The 15153-nt window shown below is 42.1% G+C and overlaps 1 protein-coding gene across 2 annotated transcripts in view; it reads right to left on the bottom strand.

Moving 5' to 3' along the window:
* Window positions 1-15153, bottom strand: part of arfgef1 (ADP-ribosylation factor guanine nucleotide-exchange factor 1 (brefeldin A-inhibited)) — a 69233-nt gene that overhangs the window by 27743 nt on the left and 26337 nt on the right. The window contains exons 3-10 of one of the 2 annotated variants that reach the window (XM_050056208.1): window positions 14156-14312; window positions 13830-13976; window positions 11946-12125; window positions 11446-11499; window positions 7391-7766; window positions 4557-4682; window positions 1845-2092; window positions 1183-1316 (exon numbers count right to left, since the gene is read on the bottom strand). In XM_050056208.1, coding sequence (XP_049912165.1) covers window positions 1183-1316; window positions 1845-2092; window positions 4557-4682; window positions 7391-7766; window positions 11446-11499; window positions 11946-12125; window positions 13830-13976; window positions 14156-14312 — 1422 coding nt within the window. The remainder of the gene's footprint in view (window positions 1-1182; window positions 1317-1844; window positions 2093-4556; window positions 4683-7390; window positions 7767-11445; window positions 11500-11945; window positions 12126-13829; window positions 13977-14155; window positions 14313-15153) is intronic. The other variant, XM_050056209.1, reaches the window with a different exon arrangement.

Here is a 15153-nt window from a genome sequence, read left to right as displayed (position 1 = left end):
CCCCTCTCTGGTGCTCCGAAAAGGGGAAGCGTTAAAAAGGGATTTGTGAAACCAGGAAGTGATTCAGAAAATGCTGAGCGATGCCTCATTGTCTCCCTCACCACCATTTATCAAAACACTACCGTAATCACTGGAGCAATCCTCATTTTAAACCGTGACTCACGTCTATTCTTATACCCAACACACTCACACTGAATAACAGAGGCAGCAGAGGGGTTTTCACAGGGACTTGACAAACTGTAGAGCATATTACTAATCTAAAATTCAGTCATTTAAAAGTCACATAGCTTTTTACTGATAAGTTTGTGTCGCTGTGAGTTTATCATCAGTGATTTAACACATTTTTTTTCTGGTCACATACTGGAAAAGCATCTTTCATTCTTTTCCAGAAGCTTTTGAAAAGTGTTGGGAACCTTTTGTGCTCCGAGCCATCCTTGGAGCAACAAGCTCTTTATCTTTTGTCAATAAGTCAGTGCCTTCAGGATTTGGCGAGATTTTGGGGGGATTGTTGGAGCCTAAAATGCCTGATTTCACAGCAGCTTTTTCTAAAAGATATTACAAGGCATGTAGGAGTTTTTTGCAATCAAATTTTATGTTTTGTTTTTATTCCTGCTATGTCAGGGTCTCTACGGGTATCAGACACTTCAATTTAATGCTTTTTAAGACCTTTTTAAGATAATTTTTTTACCAGATTTAAAACTGATATTTAGACAAATTATCTTTTGTGGTAATAAAGACCCCACAAATTCAAAACTATTTAATGACTTTCAACGTGTTACTAAATTTTAATTTGAGAAATTCTAAGACTTTTTAAGGAACTGCAGACACCTTGTATGCTCTCCAAAACCAATAAACACATTTTTAAAAATAATAATAATTCATCAGACATTTAATAAAAAGTAAAATTTTCAGAGTAGAACATGACCTTCAACTATTGGTGTGTTTTTGCAGCAAAAAATATCTAAATGACAAAAAGTTTGTGGCTTAAGTTATTTATGATCTAGGCTAGAGCCTGTTACCCCACCCTCTTATCACAATTAGTCTATATCATTGTGTTTAAGTATATATCTCTAACTTTTTGTGCACATAAAATATCTCACTTAGCTGCAACACTAAGCAAAAGTGACCACACAAGTAATGCTGTAACCCCGATGTTGCACACTACATGAAGTGAACTCTTACTTGGGATCAGGTGGTCCATCTGACAGCGGTTTCATTGACAGCTTGCAAAGTGAGCGAAAGACAAGGAAGGCATCTTTCTGGAGGATGTGGGAGAATTTTGCACCTGGCGGCTGGCCCGGCGCTGCTCCTGACTCCTACAGAGAAACAAAAACAGTGAAATCAGTGTGCAGCTAGAAACATCTTCTTTCACTGACTCTCAGCTTACGGAACATAATAAAAGGGGTATGATTAAAAGCCTCCCGGTCTATTAGATGTGTTTAACCTTGATCACTGAGGAGTGCAATCAACCATGATTGCAGGCTTCATATACAGCTGAAAAGAGGGGCGATTGCATAAGACGTTCCAGGAAATATATTCACCTTAATTAAAGACTGGATTTAGTAGACTTCACAGTACAAGTGTTGACAGACTTTTCATTATTTTGTCTTTTGATTAAATCAAGTTGTTCATTTCCTCTGACTCTCAGACAGTGCAGCAGGGTCACAATGTTACATCATAAACAAGAATTTAATCATCTGAAAACAGGGGTGAACGCCATCTATGACACATTAACATGAAACAAATTAAAAATCATTTGCTATATTTCTTATTTATTTTAACCAGTACGTCTGACTTTGACTTCAACTCATAACAAAATGTAGCAACTGTGCTCCGTCCTTCACCTGAGTGTCATTGGACGAGAGAGACAGCCTGTCATCAGGCAGCGAGGGGGTGAAGCTGGCAGAAATAGGCGTGCCGGGAATGCCGTTGGCATGGACGTGCTCGCTGTCGCTACCCAGGGTGCCCTCGTCCTCCAGGGAGCTCTGAGTGCCTTCTGTTACTGCTTCAGTCGGCTCCGACTCTGCCGGCTCCCCTTCGCCGCCAGGCTCCTTGGTGTCGGAGCAAAGGTTTGTGGGGTCCAAGCAGTGCCCTGCAATGATGATGGAGCAGGGAGGAGTTAGACAGAGGCGACGCATTGATCTCCAGTCTCAACATGAAGATACTAAAAGGGGACTCATTATGCTCATTTTTAGGCCTGGAGCAGATGACCAAAAAATTAAATTCATCAAGAGCTAACGCCAGCCTCTCTCAGAAGTAGAAGGAAAGTTTGGAACAGAGTATTTCTCACCTCATTTTTTGGAAAACTTTACAAACATAACATTATATATGTACAACAACAACAAAAAAAAGCATAATAGGTCCCCTTAAAACACTTTGACACATCGAGACAACATGTAACTGTCAGATCTTAATCTGGAGTTTGACATGATGTTCTGGTCAAGTACAAAGAGAGAAAATGACAGCGGCACATTAGCAAACAGCATCTAAGAGAACTTTCAGGTTAAAAGAGGATAGTAGAGTGCACTTCTGTTCAATGTTCCTCCCGACCATTACAGCCTGTTTGTCAAATTGCTGCTCAAGGGTAAAAGAGTATTTGAAAGAGAAAGCCAAAGCACTATTCTTTTGTGTGTAGAAGTTAATGAAGCTTTTTTTAGGCGGCCATAGAAAAAATAAAAGCTCCTTTTAACTTTTGCACACAAAGACAGAGTGCTTTGCCTCTTCCTGTCAGCATCTAAGGGAACTTCAGGGAGCTTGACACGACCTAAAATTATAGTGTAGCTTCCCGGGAAGTATTTCTCAGCAGAGGGCCAGGTTTAGCGACTTTTGCATCTCCTTTCAGACACATTTTGTACCCAGAGAGGCGCGTGCTATCTATCAAATGCGCACCAGCCTGGGAGCATAGTCCACTTGTCACCTGAGGTAGGGCTCATACAGAGACAGCACACCGCTTTCCTTTTTCCATATGCATTTAAAGACCCAGACACACCAACGGATATCAAAGAACTAGTGGTAATAAAGGTCGACTGCTGCGTCGCCTTATGTTGCATGCATCTCAACCAAAAGCTGCACTTGAACACATCGCAAAGACTACAGCCAATGGCCAAATAGATACGTTCTTTGCCTACGTGAGAGGAAAAAACTCCAGCAGGCGGCGGTAGTCTGTACTTGTCATTCAAAAAGGGAAACTAGAAGATCAACGGGACGGATTCAAGACACTAGTTAGCACATCAATAAGTAGAGACGCACAATGATGTCGGCACGTCATCGGTATCGGCCTATATTGGCTTTAAAATTAAATATCAGAATCGGCCAACATGCTTTTTCCTAATTTGCACAATGAATGAATATACATACACTGAAAAGTATTGTATTTCATGTCTCCATCTGCAGGATAAGAGTATGCATAGATAATATGATGCTAGTTCTACTACACAAGACACTTGATGATCACTAAAACTGGGTGGGGAAAAAAGTGGTTCTCTTTCAAACATTCGCTCGGTATCTCACTATGGTACAGTGAGATATGTCACTTATCTTGTCAGAGAACCGGGGTTACCTTTGTAACCTAAAGTTATATCAATATCGGTATCGGTCAAATGAGTTGTTGCATATCGGATATCTGCAAAAAAACCAATATCGTGCATCCCTGTTGACAACACAGCCCAATACTGAAAGAACAAAATTATGTTTACCAAGCACCAGCAAACAGTAACAAACAATTACGAACCTTTCTGCTAAAGATCTTAATGGCTAAAGAATAATCTTACCGTGTATGACTAATTTGCTTTGCTCACACCCTCTGAACTTTAGTCCTTTGTTTGCTTTCCTCACTTCTGTTTCCCTTTTTGCGGCTGAGCTGAACTGTTAATCAGAGTGATCTCACTCACAGACGGGCTGCGACGCCTCCGACACCGATTCAACATGCTGAATCGACCGAAAGACAGCTGACAATGGTCGAGTAGTGCCAACAGTGTGGGACACGATGCAAAAAGTAGGGTGACAGACGCTCATTGACAGCCTGACTTGGTGTGTCGGGGCCCTAAAACACCAAATTAGCAAATAATGGGACGATAAATTAAATGTGTGGCTGATTCTACTGCTGAGCTACATTCTGCCGGATGGCTGAATTTGCAAGGGGTCAGTTTTGCATCAAGAAAACTGAACTCACAAAAGCAGGTGCAGATTTGCACAAGTATGGGGGGGGGATGCAAATTCAAATAACCTGTTTGGCAGACAAAGGACAAGCAAACTGAAACGGCTCATAGGAGCTGCCCTGAACAGAAAGCAGAGGGGATAGTTGTGGCTGAAGTACTTGAACTTGCTGTTCATTGAGCTGCTAATGCACCATGACAAATACACTCACTTGACTCTGAGGTGGATTGTACAAGTAATCCCTTCTTTATGCTTGTGCTTTTATTTCCCCTTGAAAATAGGTGAATGAGTCCTACGTTAGCAATACAAATGTGCTTATAAATAAAGCTAGGTGTGTTTTTAGGACACTCTCAAAGAATAATTAGCCACTGCTTTTAAATTTTTATATCAATCTCTCTCACCTCCTGCAACAGTGTTGACCACCTCCTGTAGGATACTCTGAACGATTTCCTGGGCTTTCTCCTCATAGTTCGGGGTCTCCTCGTCCTCCTCCTCACCTGCCTCTGGATGCTGCTGGGCTGCTGCATCTGAACAACACACACACACACACACACACACACACACACACACACACACACACACAGAGTTTAAGAAAACACATTAAACCTCTTTGTTGACTGAAAAAGGTGCCGAGGGCAGTCAAAACATCCGTTCTGCAGTAAGTATAGTGCTTTCTGGGCCAGCATCCATAAAGCTACAATGTCACTGACAGACTGTTTTTAATCCTGCTGTTCATATTCTACACCAGCTTTCACAGTGAATGAGCCATTGTAGTGCTGAATGTGGTATCAAATGTTTGCGACGGTAAACACTGGTTCTGGCGGCTTTTCTTTCCTTTGAATGTAATTGCAAAAAATGTCAAGAGTGAGGCTTTTATCGAGCACAATCAGTGGGTTACTCTTTTTATCAGCAAACACACCAGCCAAGACTGTACATAAAGCCCAGGAGATATGAAATGTTTACAATATGTGATCTTAAACATGTCTGTGGCTGTTTATCAAGTGTGTGTGTGTGTGTGTGTGTGTGTGTGTGTGTACAGCCCTAATTTGTTTAAAGTCACACTAATCCTTTGCTAAGCCCCTCCCTAGAAAGGCTACTGTCTAATTCAGGGGTTGGCAACTATTACTATTAAAAGAGCCATTATTGGCCAAAAGATATAAATTTGAATAAAGGTAACAGCCTATTAAATCTAAATTAGCCTATCAAAATTACGAATAGGTCTCAGTGAGCATTCATTAATATGATTTACTACAAGGTGGCTACACTGCAGTTGGCTATTTATAATTATTTAGCAATTTAACTTTGCAGCATTGGTGATGAAAGCCAATGAATCTGTCCACATACTATTAAATCCTCTATTTTCCTCCAAGCCTTTTTGGATTTGGAATCCATGGCTAGTTTTGCTAGGGAGACTCCAGGCCACCGCTATTGGAGTTCAACAAAATGTAGAGGAAAAGGCACTGGGTCGTAGACATATGACACACCATTCAATTGATGAAACGTTAAAACATTTTTTAATTCAATGTATAGGCTACAGATTTTTACAGTTGTAGAATGCAATAATCACTTTAGGCCTACAACAATGACAACTGAAAATCTGAATGTTGAAAAATGGCCGCTATTGATTTCCATATGATTTTATGTCAAAGTCACAGGGAGCCAATGGAAAAGGTAAGTGGTTCCTAAAATGGTGGGTCGTGGTCCAAAAGTGGTTCAGGGTTCCATTCTGAATGACTCGCCAACGTGTCGTTTTAAAAAACACACTTTATTTTTGAAATATAGTGAATTTCTGGCACAAGCTTTTATTTTGAAGTGCTGTTTCCTGTAATAGAGTGAGTGAATAACAGACAGCTACTTAACAGAGACAGCAAACTAGCTTGATGACATGGCCAGATGCAAGTATGACGCTGAATATATTGAATATTTGTGGACCTTGAACCAATGACTAAGGAGAAACCTGGACCCCACGGCTGGATCAGTTGGGAACCATTGGTCTAAAGAGCCACATTCTGCTTCAGAGCCACAGTTTGCCTATCCCTAGTGTAATTGTACGTTAGCAACTATCTGTAAGCACAGCAGGCCTGTCCCCCTTCAGAACAAAGTAAATGCTAAAATGGTGTGCATATAGAACCTGCATGTCCGACAGCAGATATCCCTAAAATATTTAGAGGGTGGTGTCATATATTTCTGTATTCCTTATGCTCTGAGGTAAGAGGCTAGGCTAACTTAAGTTAGCTGGTTTAGCACTTAGCAAACAAAGACAGTTAAATATTTATTGTAAGTTACTTTCATTTGAACTTTAGGTTAAATAGTTGTGTACCACTTGAGGCTGTTTGCGCTTTAAACAAATAAAAAAGAAAAATAATTTTGTTTTGTTAGCATTGGGCTAAAACATATATAAGATAATTAAAGCTACAGGGAGTTATAACTACACGTTAGCTTAAATTAAACACCATATTGACTTACTCTGCTGTCCAAAAACATTATTGGTCCTGTATACAATATGTCTGTCGGTCATGTGAATTGTCAAAACATGGGGTGCCTGACGCTTACATTGATACCAGTGAGGCTTTCCCTGAACTTTAATGTCCTCTTCATTCACAATATTCCACCAGCAAATGGTATTGTGAATGTAGCTCTACAATGCATGTTGTGGTCCTTTCTGTCTACTTCTCTGATATTTCACCATTATTCCAGAAATATCCAATATCTATCTCCAATATTATTGAAACGCTGTATTGACGTGCCAGGAGCAAAGGCTTGACAGGCCTGACGGCAGTGACTCCATATGACTCCAAAAAAACCCTTTGGGATTTCCAGTCAAAACATTTAAATTGACATTAATACATTTTAAGCGGTTACGGAAAATGAGTGAATGTAATGTATTTTACTTGCAATAAAACATTTTTTGATGGCAGTATCGATAATTCTGCTCTAAAATCCATTTTTTGATTGCTGCGGGGAAATTTGGGCTATAAATTCTTTTCTGTTTGATTGGATAACAAAAAAAACAAAAGTGACTTAATAACCAAGGAAGGCAGAACTTAGCGAAGGGTCATTTAAACAGTATCTTAAAATTTGGTATTAGCCTTATGAATATTGATAGTTTTTTACTTTTTCAAACAGGATGCTGGGGCTTGAAACTTATCTTTGTGTGTTGGTAGATAAAGGACAATAATTGGGTAAAGTAAGGATACAGAATATAAAAATAATAAATCCCTTTATGCAGTCTTACTCTGTGCTGCTGCTGTGGCTTGATCTGCCTCAGTCTGTTCATTTTCAGCCACGCAGAAATCCGAACCATTTTCTGGATCTGGGCTCTCGTAGACAGCCCCCTGCTCTCCCTGCTCCTCTTGCTCCCGCTGCTCCTCCTGCTCCCCAGACACAGACCTGCTGCTGCTCTCCGGGGCGGGTGTCGAGGGGGTGGACGGGGTGGATGGGATGGTAATGCTGGGAGTTGGAGGGGTGACGGGCCCGTTGGCCTCCTGGGACAGACCCTTGGCCGGCGGGTGGATGTGAGCCTGGAGCTGGGGGGAGTCTGGCTCGGTGTGCTGGGTAACCGGGGAGTGCTGCCGGTGACGCTCTCTCTCCAGCTGCTTCGCTTCCTGCAGCTGCCAGGGGAGGTTGTGGGACACACACAGACACACACATACAAAATAATAAAAAACAAAACACACAGACACGGACGGTACACACAAAGAACAGCAAAAGCATTCATAGAACAGGCACATGCAACACACACATACGCACACACAGAAAAAAGACAGGTTAAGACTATGTAAACAAACTCATAACAGCAATTACAAGTTTGAACAACCTGTCAAGATTCCCTGAGGGCTCACTGAACCAAAAGCAGAGCCACAACACTTCCAGATGTCAAAGCAGAGAAAATAAGACTCTTTAACAAGATTTTTTTCACATCTAGAGTGTCAGCATACAATAGATGAGTGTTCTTATGGAAATGTATATGAATACGCAATCACTGAGAAGTAGGACATGCTACTACGACAGCGATGAGACAAACTTTGTGGAATCGATTCATGCTGGCTCGTGTGAACTGGGTCTATTTCAGTCGGCTGGTGGCAGAAGGTATTTCTGATGGAAAATGGCTCATACAGCCATGTCCCCGCTGATGCGTCATGGCTGACTTGTGTTACCACTGCTTCTGATATGAAGTACTGGAAAGTGTTGCTATGCTTTAGCTTGGTAGGTCATGAGCGAGAAGTGGGTCACAAGACATTTGCACATAGTTGTGGCCAAAAGATTCAGTCATGTTAGTAAATATTGCGTTACTTTAGATTAGGGCTGGGCGATATGGGCAAAATAGAAACATCATGATTATTTTGAATAAATACCTTGACATCGATATTGCAGCTATACTGTAGGGTTGACTACTGGCACTTTCACAACATATTTACACAGTGAGAGGAAAGGTAAATACTAGAACAGCTAGAGCAGTCTGGTAAGTTCAGAACATTACTGCACACTTGCCAACCCTCCTTTTTTCCCTGGGAGACTTCTGTTGTTCATTGCCCTCCCTCGGTTTCACAGTTCTCCCGTATTTCTCCAAATTTCTGACGAATTTTCGCACTTTTTTGTCTTTTAATTATCAAAACCTGTTTCTGGCATTGTAAACAAATGTAAGCCCTACAATGCTCAATGTGAACTGATTTCTATCTGTTGCCGCTTCCCCCTCTCTCCCTCCTTCTCCAGACCTCCAAACCTGCATGAGTCAAGCGTAGCTGCGGGTGGGCGTCTCCTCTCTGTGGTAACCGCGTTACATGTGCGAATGTCTTACGGGATGCTTTGGGGGGGTTTGAGGGCTGCCTCGTGGGTTGGTGGGCCATAAAAATGCTGATGCAGTCCATTTTTCATGAATTTTCTGTAACTGCTTATCCTGTTGGGGGTCGCAGGGGGAGCTGGAGTCTATCCCAGCTGACATTGGGCAAGAGGCAGGGTACACCCTGGACAGGCCGCCAGATTATCACATAGAGACAGACAACCATTTATGCTCACATTCACACCTACGGGCAATTTTGAGTCACCCATTGACCTAGCCTTCATGTCTTTGGACTGTGGGAGGAAGCTGGAGTACCCGAGGAAAACCCTCCTCACAAGTACCCGGAAGAGAGACCATATCACACCTGTTCTGGCCTCTCTTCACTGACTGCCTGTATAATTCAGAATTGATTTTAAGCTTCCCCTATCTGTCTACAAAGCGCTTAATGGTCTGGCCCTGTCCTACATAGCAAACCTCCTAACCCCTTATTCTACCCCCAGGTCCCTCAGGTCAGCTGACCTGGGCATGCTCCAGATTCAAGCTCATGAGTGAACTGTGGAACTGTCAAACAGCCAATCAGATTCACCCCCTCTATTGACTCCAGGCTCAAAACTACTTTTATTCATTAGCGTTTGAGTCCCCCTGATGGGGCTTTCCCTGATATGTGCCTGTGTGTGTTGTGTCTCTGAATGTATGAGCTGTGTACCTAACAGTTATGTTGCCTCTCGTGTATGTTTTTAACGTTTTATTCCTTTGGCACAGCACTTTGCTCAATGGGAGTTGTTTTTAAATGTGCTTTATAAATAAATTTGAGTTGAAAGACTAAACCTACAAAATCCTCCCAACTTTTGAGGTCTCAAGGTTGGCAAGTATGCTTTACTGTAACGCAGCCTTTAAAAACAGGAAAAGACAACTCTTATAATATCAAATATCTTAAATCTAAGACAATATCTCGTCTCATCATGATTTTGATTCAATATTGGTATATTGCCCAGCCCTGATTCAGATAATAGATTGCTTCATGGCAGAGGTAAGGTTTGGTTTTGAGCAGAGTAACTCTATCTCTACTGCTGATCTCAGAGGGGGAAACAGTACTCATATGCACAGTTACACACTTAGTATTTCATGGCAAATACAGATCCAAAAAAGAGAGCAAACATTACAAGCAGTGGAAGTTCTCTCAGCCAAGCTAAATTAACAACAGCCCATGGTGCATTTTCAATCCAAGTGCATTTGTAGATTTGTCGGGCACAAATGTATAAAAAAATAAAAACAAATTATAGACTTGAGTGACTCGAAGAGAAAAAGGCACAGTAACTAAAGAGATGTATGGGTTACAGATGGAAATATAAACAGTGTGACACATTTACAAAACAGTGATGATAAATGGTGTTTCTTCTATCTACAGCAGACTTGCTTTTCAATTAATAACTGTAATTAACAAAATAAATCTGCCAAGTGCAGGGACACTGGTGGTGTCAGTAGCCACAAGTCACAATTATACAATCTGTTTTATGCTGTTTCTTCACAGAAAGTTTTTCTCTCTCCCACGAGGCAAACCAAAAACTGCATTTCACACCTACTTCATACACAAACTCCTTTTATTAAACTCACTATGTCTTGTTTTTAAAACCACACTTCCAGAAGCCGCTCGAATCTAATTAAATGAGCCTGCTGCTATTGTCACATTTAAATGTGAGCAACTCAATTCAGTGACACAGCATTCCGAATGAAACAATTAGTATTGAATATGAGCAACGGTAACAAGGCCTGACAACGCACCTCGGCTGGAGGGGACGGGCGAGGCAGCGCAAACAAACTAAGCTCATTATTTAAATGCCACCTCAGTCGGATAGTGAAGGCTGAATCTGTGAGAGTGAGCCAGACAAACACTGTGTGTGTGTTTGTGTGTGTGTGTATGTGTGTGCGTGTGTGTGATCATACCATGCTGAGCCGCAGCAGTCAGGAGGATTCATCTACACACAAACACACAAACTGGATCTCCCTGTGCAGCAGCACAACACTACACGGGGAGTGACAACACAACAATAGGCCTCTGCCTCAAAGTCTGCCTTGTCTCTCTATCTCTACCCCTGACTGCTTCTTTATATTTCCCCGTCTGTGTCTGACTCAATACCAGTCGCTTATTGTTCTAAAACAACTGTATTAGGCCCTTTGGAGGAACAAAACATAACAAAAAGCTGTCGGGGATGAGACGGGCGTAGCTGACCTGCGATAACACATTTACCAGGCTCAGGTGTGGATGTGAACCAAAATGTAAATTAGTGCAGGAGAAGCGAGATGATTTGTAGGCAAGTCAACAGAAAGCCACGGCAAGCATATGGTGGAAAAAAGTACACAGCATACCTGCTCCTGTGCAGTGTAGGAGCAAAGGAAGAGAACGGATGAGTGCATGAATGGATGAGGGAAAAAAAGCGCAAACACAGATACACAGAAGAAAAGTTTAAGAGTTCTGATCAGGCAAGTCACGGCAGTCCTGCACGCTTTACCTGGCGGTCACGCTTTCTGGAGGCCAGAGACCAAGATAGCTTGTGATTTGTAAGCTATGTGTCCAAAAGGAAGGGAGGGAGGCAGGTGAGGAGGGGGGAAAGTGTCATTCAAAAAGAAAAAGATGACATTAGAGCAAGCTTTGTTTTTTAAGGCAACACCTAAAATGTCCCTCTGGACACAAAGCAAACAGTAGACTTTAATGAAACTATCAAGCAGAAAGCTTTCCTACAGAATATAATGTCTTTCATTGTATTACAATCCAATCTGACCCCATGCCAAAACAGTTTTACATAATTTGCTGCAGCATTTTTAAACTGCAAGCTCACAGAGATTTGAGCCTAAAATTTGCAGTTTGTTTGATCCTATAAACAGCTACATCGGCTTTTGTTAGTTCATCAGACAGTGGCTCAAGGGAGGAGCTGTCCTCTCTTTCACTTTTGTGCGTCTCTCTACATAAAAAGGATTATGTGTGATAATGTTTCCAAAGGGTCGGACATACTGCTTGGTTCTCCATGCGGGCGAAGATGACGTTGAGCATCTGTGTGAGTGTGGCCTTGGCTGTGGTCTGGTTGATGAGGTTTTTGCTGGCCAGGTAGATGTTGTAACACGTGCGGACGGCCTGCAGGACAGTGCCCTCGTGGATTTCTATGTGCTGGGAGGTCACTGCTGTCAACAAAGCCTGGAGGAAAGAAGACAGCAGGTGTCAAAGTGGCAGGGGCAGATTAGATGAACATCAAATAAAGTATCTTGTTCAAGGAAATATTTTGTTTAACAGTAAGTCATTAAGTGTATTTTTTTTCTAATAAGTTATAGTTCAGTCAGGAACACTTTAGTCAAAGAAAACTTATTTCCACTTGCAGTATTATATTTGGTGGTATGGCTCTGTTCTGGGGCCTCTCTGCCTTTCCATGGGCCTACGCAGAAAGCCTCTTCCATGCGGAAGGCCTTAAGGCAGAGAGAGCAAACCTCCCTGCCCTTCCATGTGCCTATGTGGAAAGCATTAAGGTAGAGAGAGCACACCTCTCTGCCCTTCCATGTGCCTATATGTAAAGCCTAAGGCAGGGACAGCAGCAGCGAAGACCCCCCCCCGGGACCAGAACAGAGCAGCAGCAATGACAAACAGAGATGACATCAATAAGTCAGACACAGTATGAAAAGGAGGAGCTGGGGCGGAGACAGGTGTGTCTTCTGTTTTTATGCTGCTCTTGTAGCTGCCTTTCATTGGCCAAAAATTTCAACGTACCTGTACTGTTTTGCATCTACACAAATGGCAATAATGAATCTATCTATCTAATCTATCTAAGCCAGTGCAGAGTCCTATGTTCGGTTGACTTGGGCCAGCTGATCAGTCAATAACTGACTGAATAAGGACAGTGGAGAGATTTACCGGCCTCCTAGTCTTTCTGCTCTTACTGCAGGTTACAAAATAATCCTTTTAAGAAACTTTTGTCATGTTTTCCAGATGGGCCATGGAAAAGTTTAAACATGTAAACTCACCATTTGTCAAATGTCACTATCTGTAAGGCGTTTTCACACACGTGCCTCAGCTTCAGCTCTGGAAATTTTACACCTCAGTGTCATGTTCAAAAACAGCCCTGAATATTTCGCGTACTTAACGTACTCAAGTCCTTTATAACACTTCCATGGCACTGCGTGAATCACTTGTGAATCACTAACAGATAGGTTGTACTTCTAAGGGAAGTTATTAAAGATGCAAGAGTATTCTTAAATATGTGTTTCTTTGAGTACTTCCCCCCTACAAAGCAGCACTACAAAAGAACACACACAAAAAAAAATTCATCCCAGGAGCTTCCTGGATAAACATCCAGGAGGGATGGGCAGATCGATACTACTGGATCGATACTCACAAGCTACTCATTTGGTATCGATTTATTTACAAAAATATCGGTAACAAAATCATATAAATACAAAACGTGGGTAGCTGCATTACTTTCAAACATTTTCAGTACTTTTATATATATATATATCTTGTCAAAACAGCCCTGATATATTTATCTGGCTCCTGTCACATGACTGTGGAAACCTATCTGACTCACTGCCACTCTCTAGCAGAGATGACAAAACAATCAAGACCAGATCATACGGCTCATTGTCTCCCTGTAAACCATCACATTTATAACATAATTACACACCAACTAAATTAGTCTTTTCAAATGACGTATTGATTCATAAGAGAAAAAGGAGCTACTTGTAGTGTAGTGAAATAAAAAGTAAAATAATAAAACTGACTTCATAACAAAGTAATAAAAAGATAAAGTGATCTGCTTTTGAGAAATATTATAAATGTGATGCTGAATTAAAGCAATCTGAAGTATCTGTGTGATGAACTGTGAAATTTCGGAAGACAAGGACAGCAGCACACCTTAATAATCTGTAGCTGCACGCCCTCATCAGTCTGCGGCCCTTGGAAACAAGCGCAGATGGTCTCGATGATCCTGTCGATGAGCTTCTTGCCCGGGGCTGTGCTGTCCGGGGCACTGCCTGTCAGGTGGCCGTACGCTATCAGCTTCTACAGGTCACAAACATATGCAAACATTGGGAGTATGTGTCATGTCACTTTCTGTACAATTATCTTTTGAAAGTACTACTGCCTTTTTAGTTGTCTCTCAAAGTGACTTGGTAGAGTTAGGCGTAACATCTCAGAGTAAAAATTTGGGGCTCTGCCGTCCAACTTGTCCTGCCACTGACCTGTAAACAGTCGAGCGAGGTGATGACGATGCGGGGACATTTGGACTGACAAGCCAGCTCAAACGGCAAGAAGTACTTGTCAGCTTCAATGAAGTTGGTCTTTGATTTGATTGGCGGTAAAGTGCTGGAACCCGATTTGCCATCTCCACTGGGCGGACTAGGAAGGAACAATACACACACACACAAAAAGAGAAGAGATGGAGACTGTGAGATAAACACAGCGATCACACGGTCCAGTCTGTCAGCTGGAGTCACTTGAAAAGAAGGAGGAGGGCTCAAAAATCAGCCTGACACACTCACACTCCCCTTGACTAACAGAGCATTAAAGAAGTGAGTGCAAAGAATGGCATGTTTCACTGGGGAGAACAGCCTCTGACGTGTTGCCCTGCATCCTGCTCCTCCAGGAAAATGCAGAGTAACAAAATCTTTATTACCGTGAATTTAATGTAGAGCCTGACTGCTTCAAATTTTTCACTTGATCTCTCTCAGGGAGGGGTACTAATCCCAGAGGTTTGTTATTCAGGCTTAGCCGTGTGCTCGTGCTGACAAAGCATCTCCTGGCCTTAACTCAAACGATACAGTGATTTTTTTTCTGAATTTTTTAAGACCGGAGACTCAGACATAAAATATGGACCATTGCTTTCAGCAGCCATGTGTCTACAGCATCCCCAAGCACAAACACCACACCCAGACTGCACTGGCTGGAATACGAGAGGAACAGAGAAAGGGAGGGAGGGAGGCTGGGGCAAAAGATGGAAGGAGGGAAACAGATAGAGCAGGAGGGGTTGCATTGTTTATGTCTTGGCAATGAAAAAGGATGAAATCAGCTCTTTTTAGAGGGACGACCTCACAGCAGGGCACAATCATCGAGAGAAACACAAGAAGAGAGGAAGGATGAAGTGCCTTGTAAAGGAGGGGGAGAGGGAGGAAATATAAAACAAAAGAGGAAACAGGCATCGAGTAGCGTGTATTAAAGAGGAATTAGAGCAAGATCAAGA

This window comes from Epinephelus moara, chromosome 11, assembly GCF_006386435.1.
Source record: "Epinephelus moara isolate mb chromosome 11, YSFRI_EMoa_1.0, whole genome shotgun sequence".
NCBI classification, from domain to species: domain Eukaryota; kingdom Metazoa; phylum Chordata; class Actinopteri; order Perciformes; family Serranidae; genus Epinephelus; species Epinephelus moara.
This window is presented reverse-complemented; position numbering and strand designations above follow the sequence as displayed.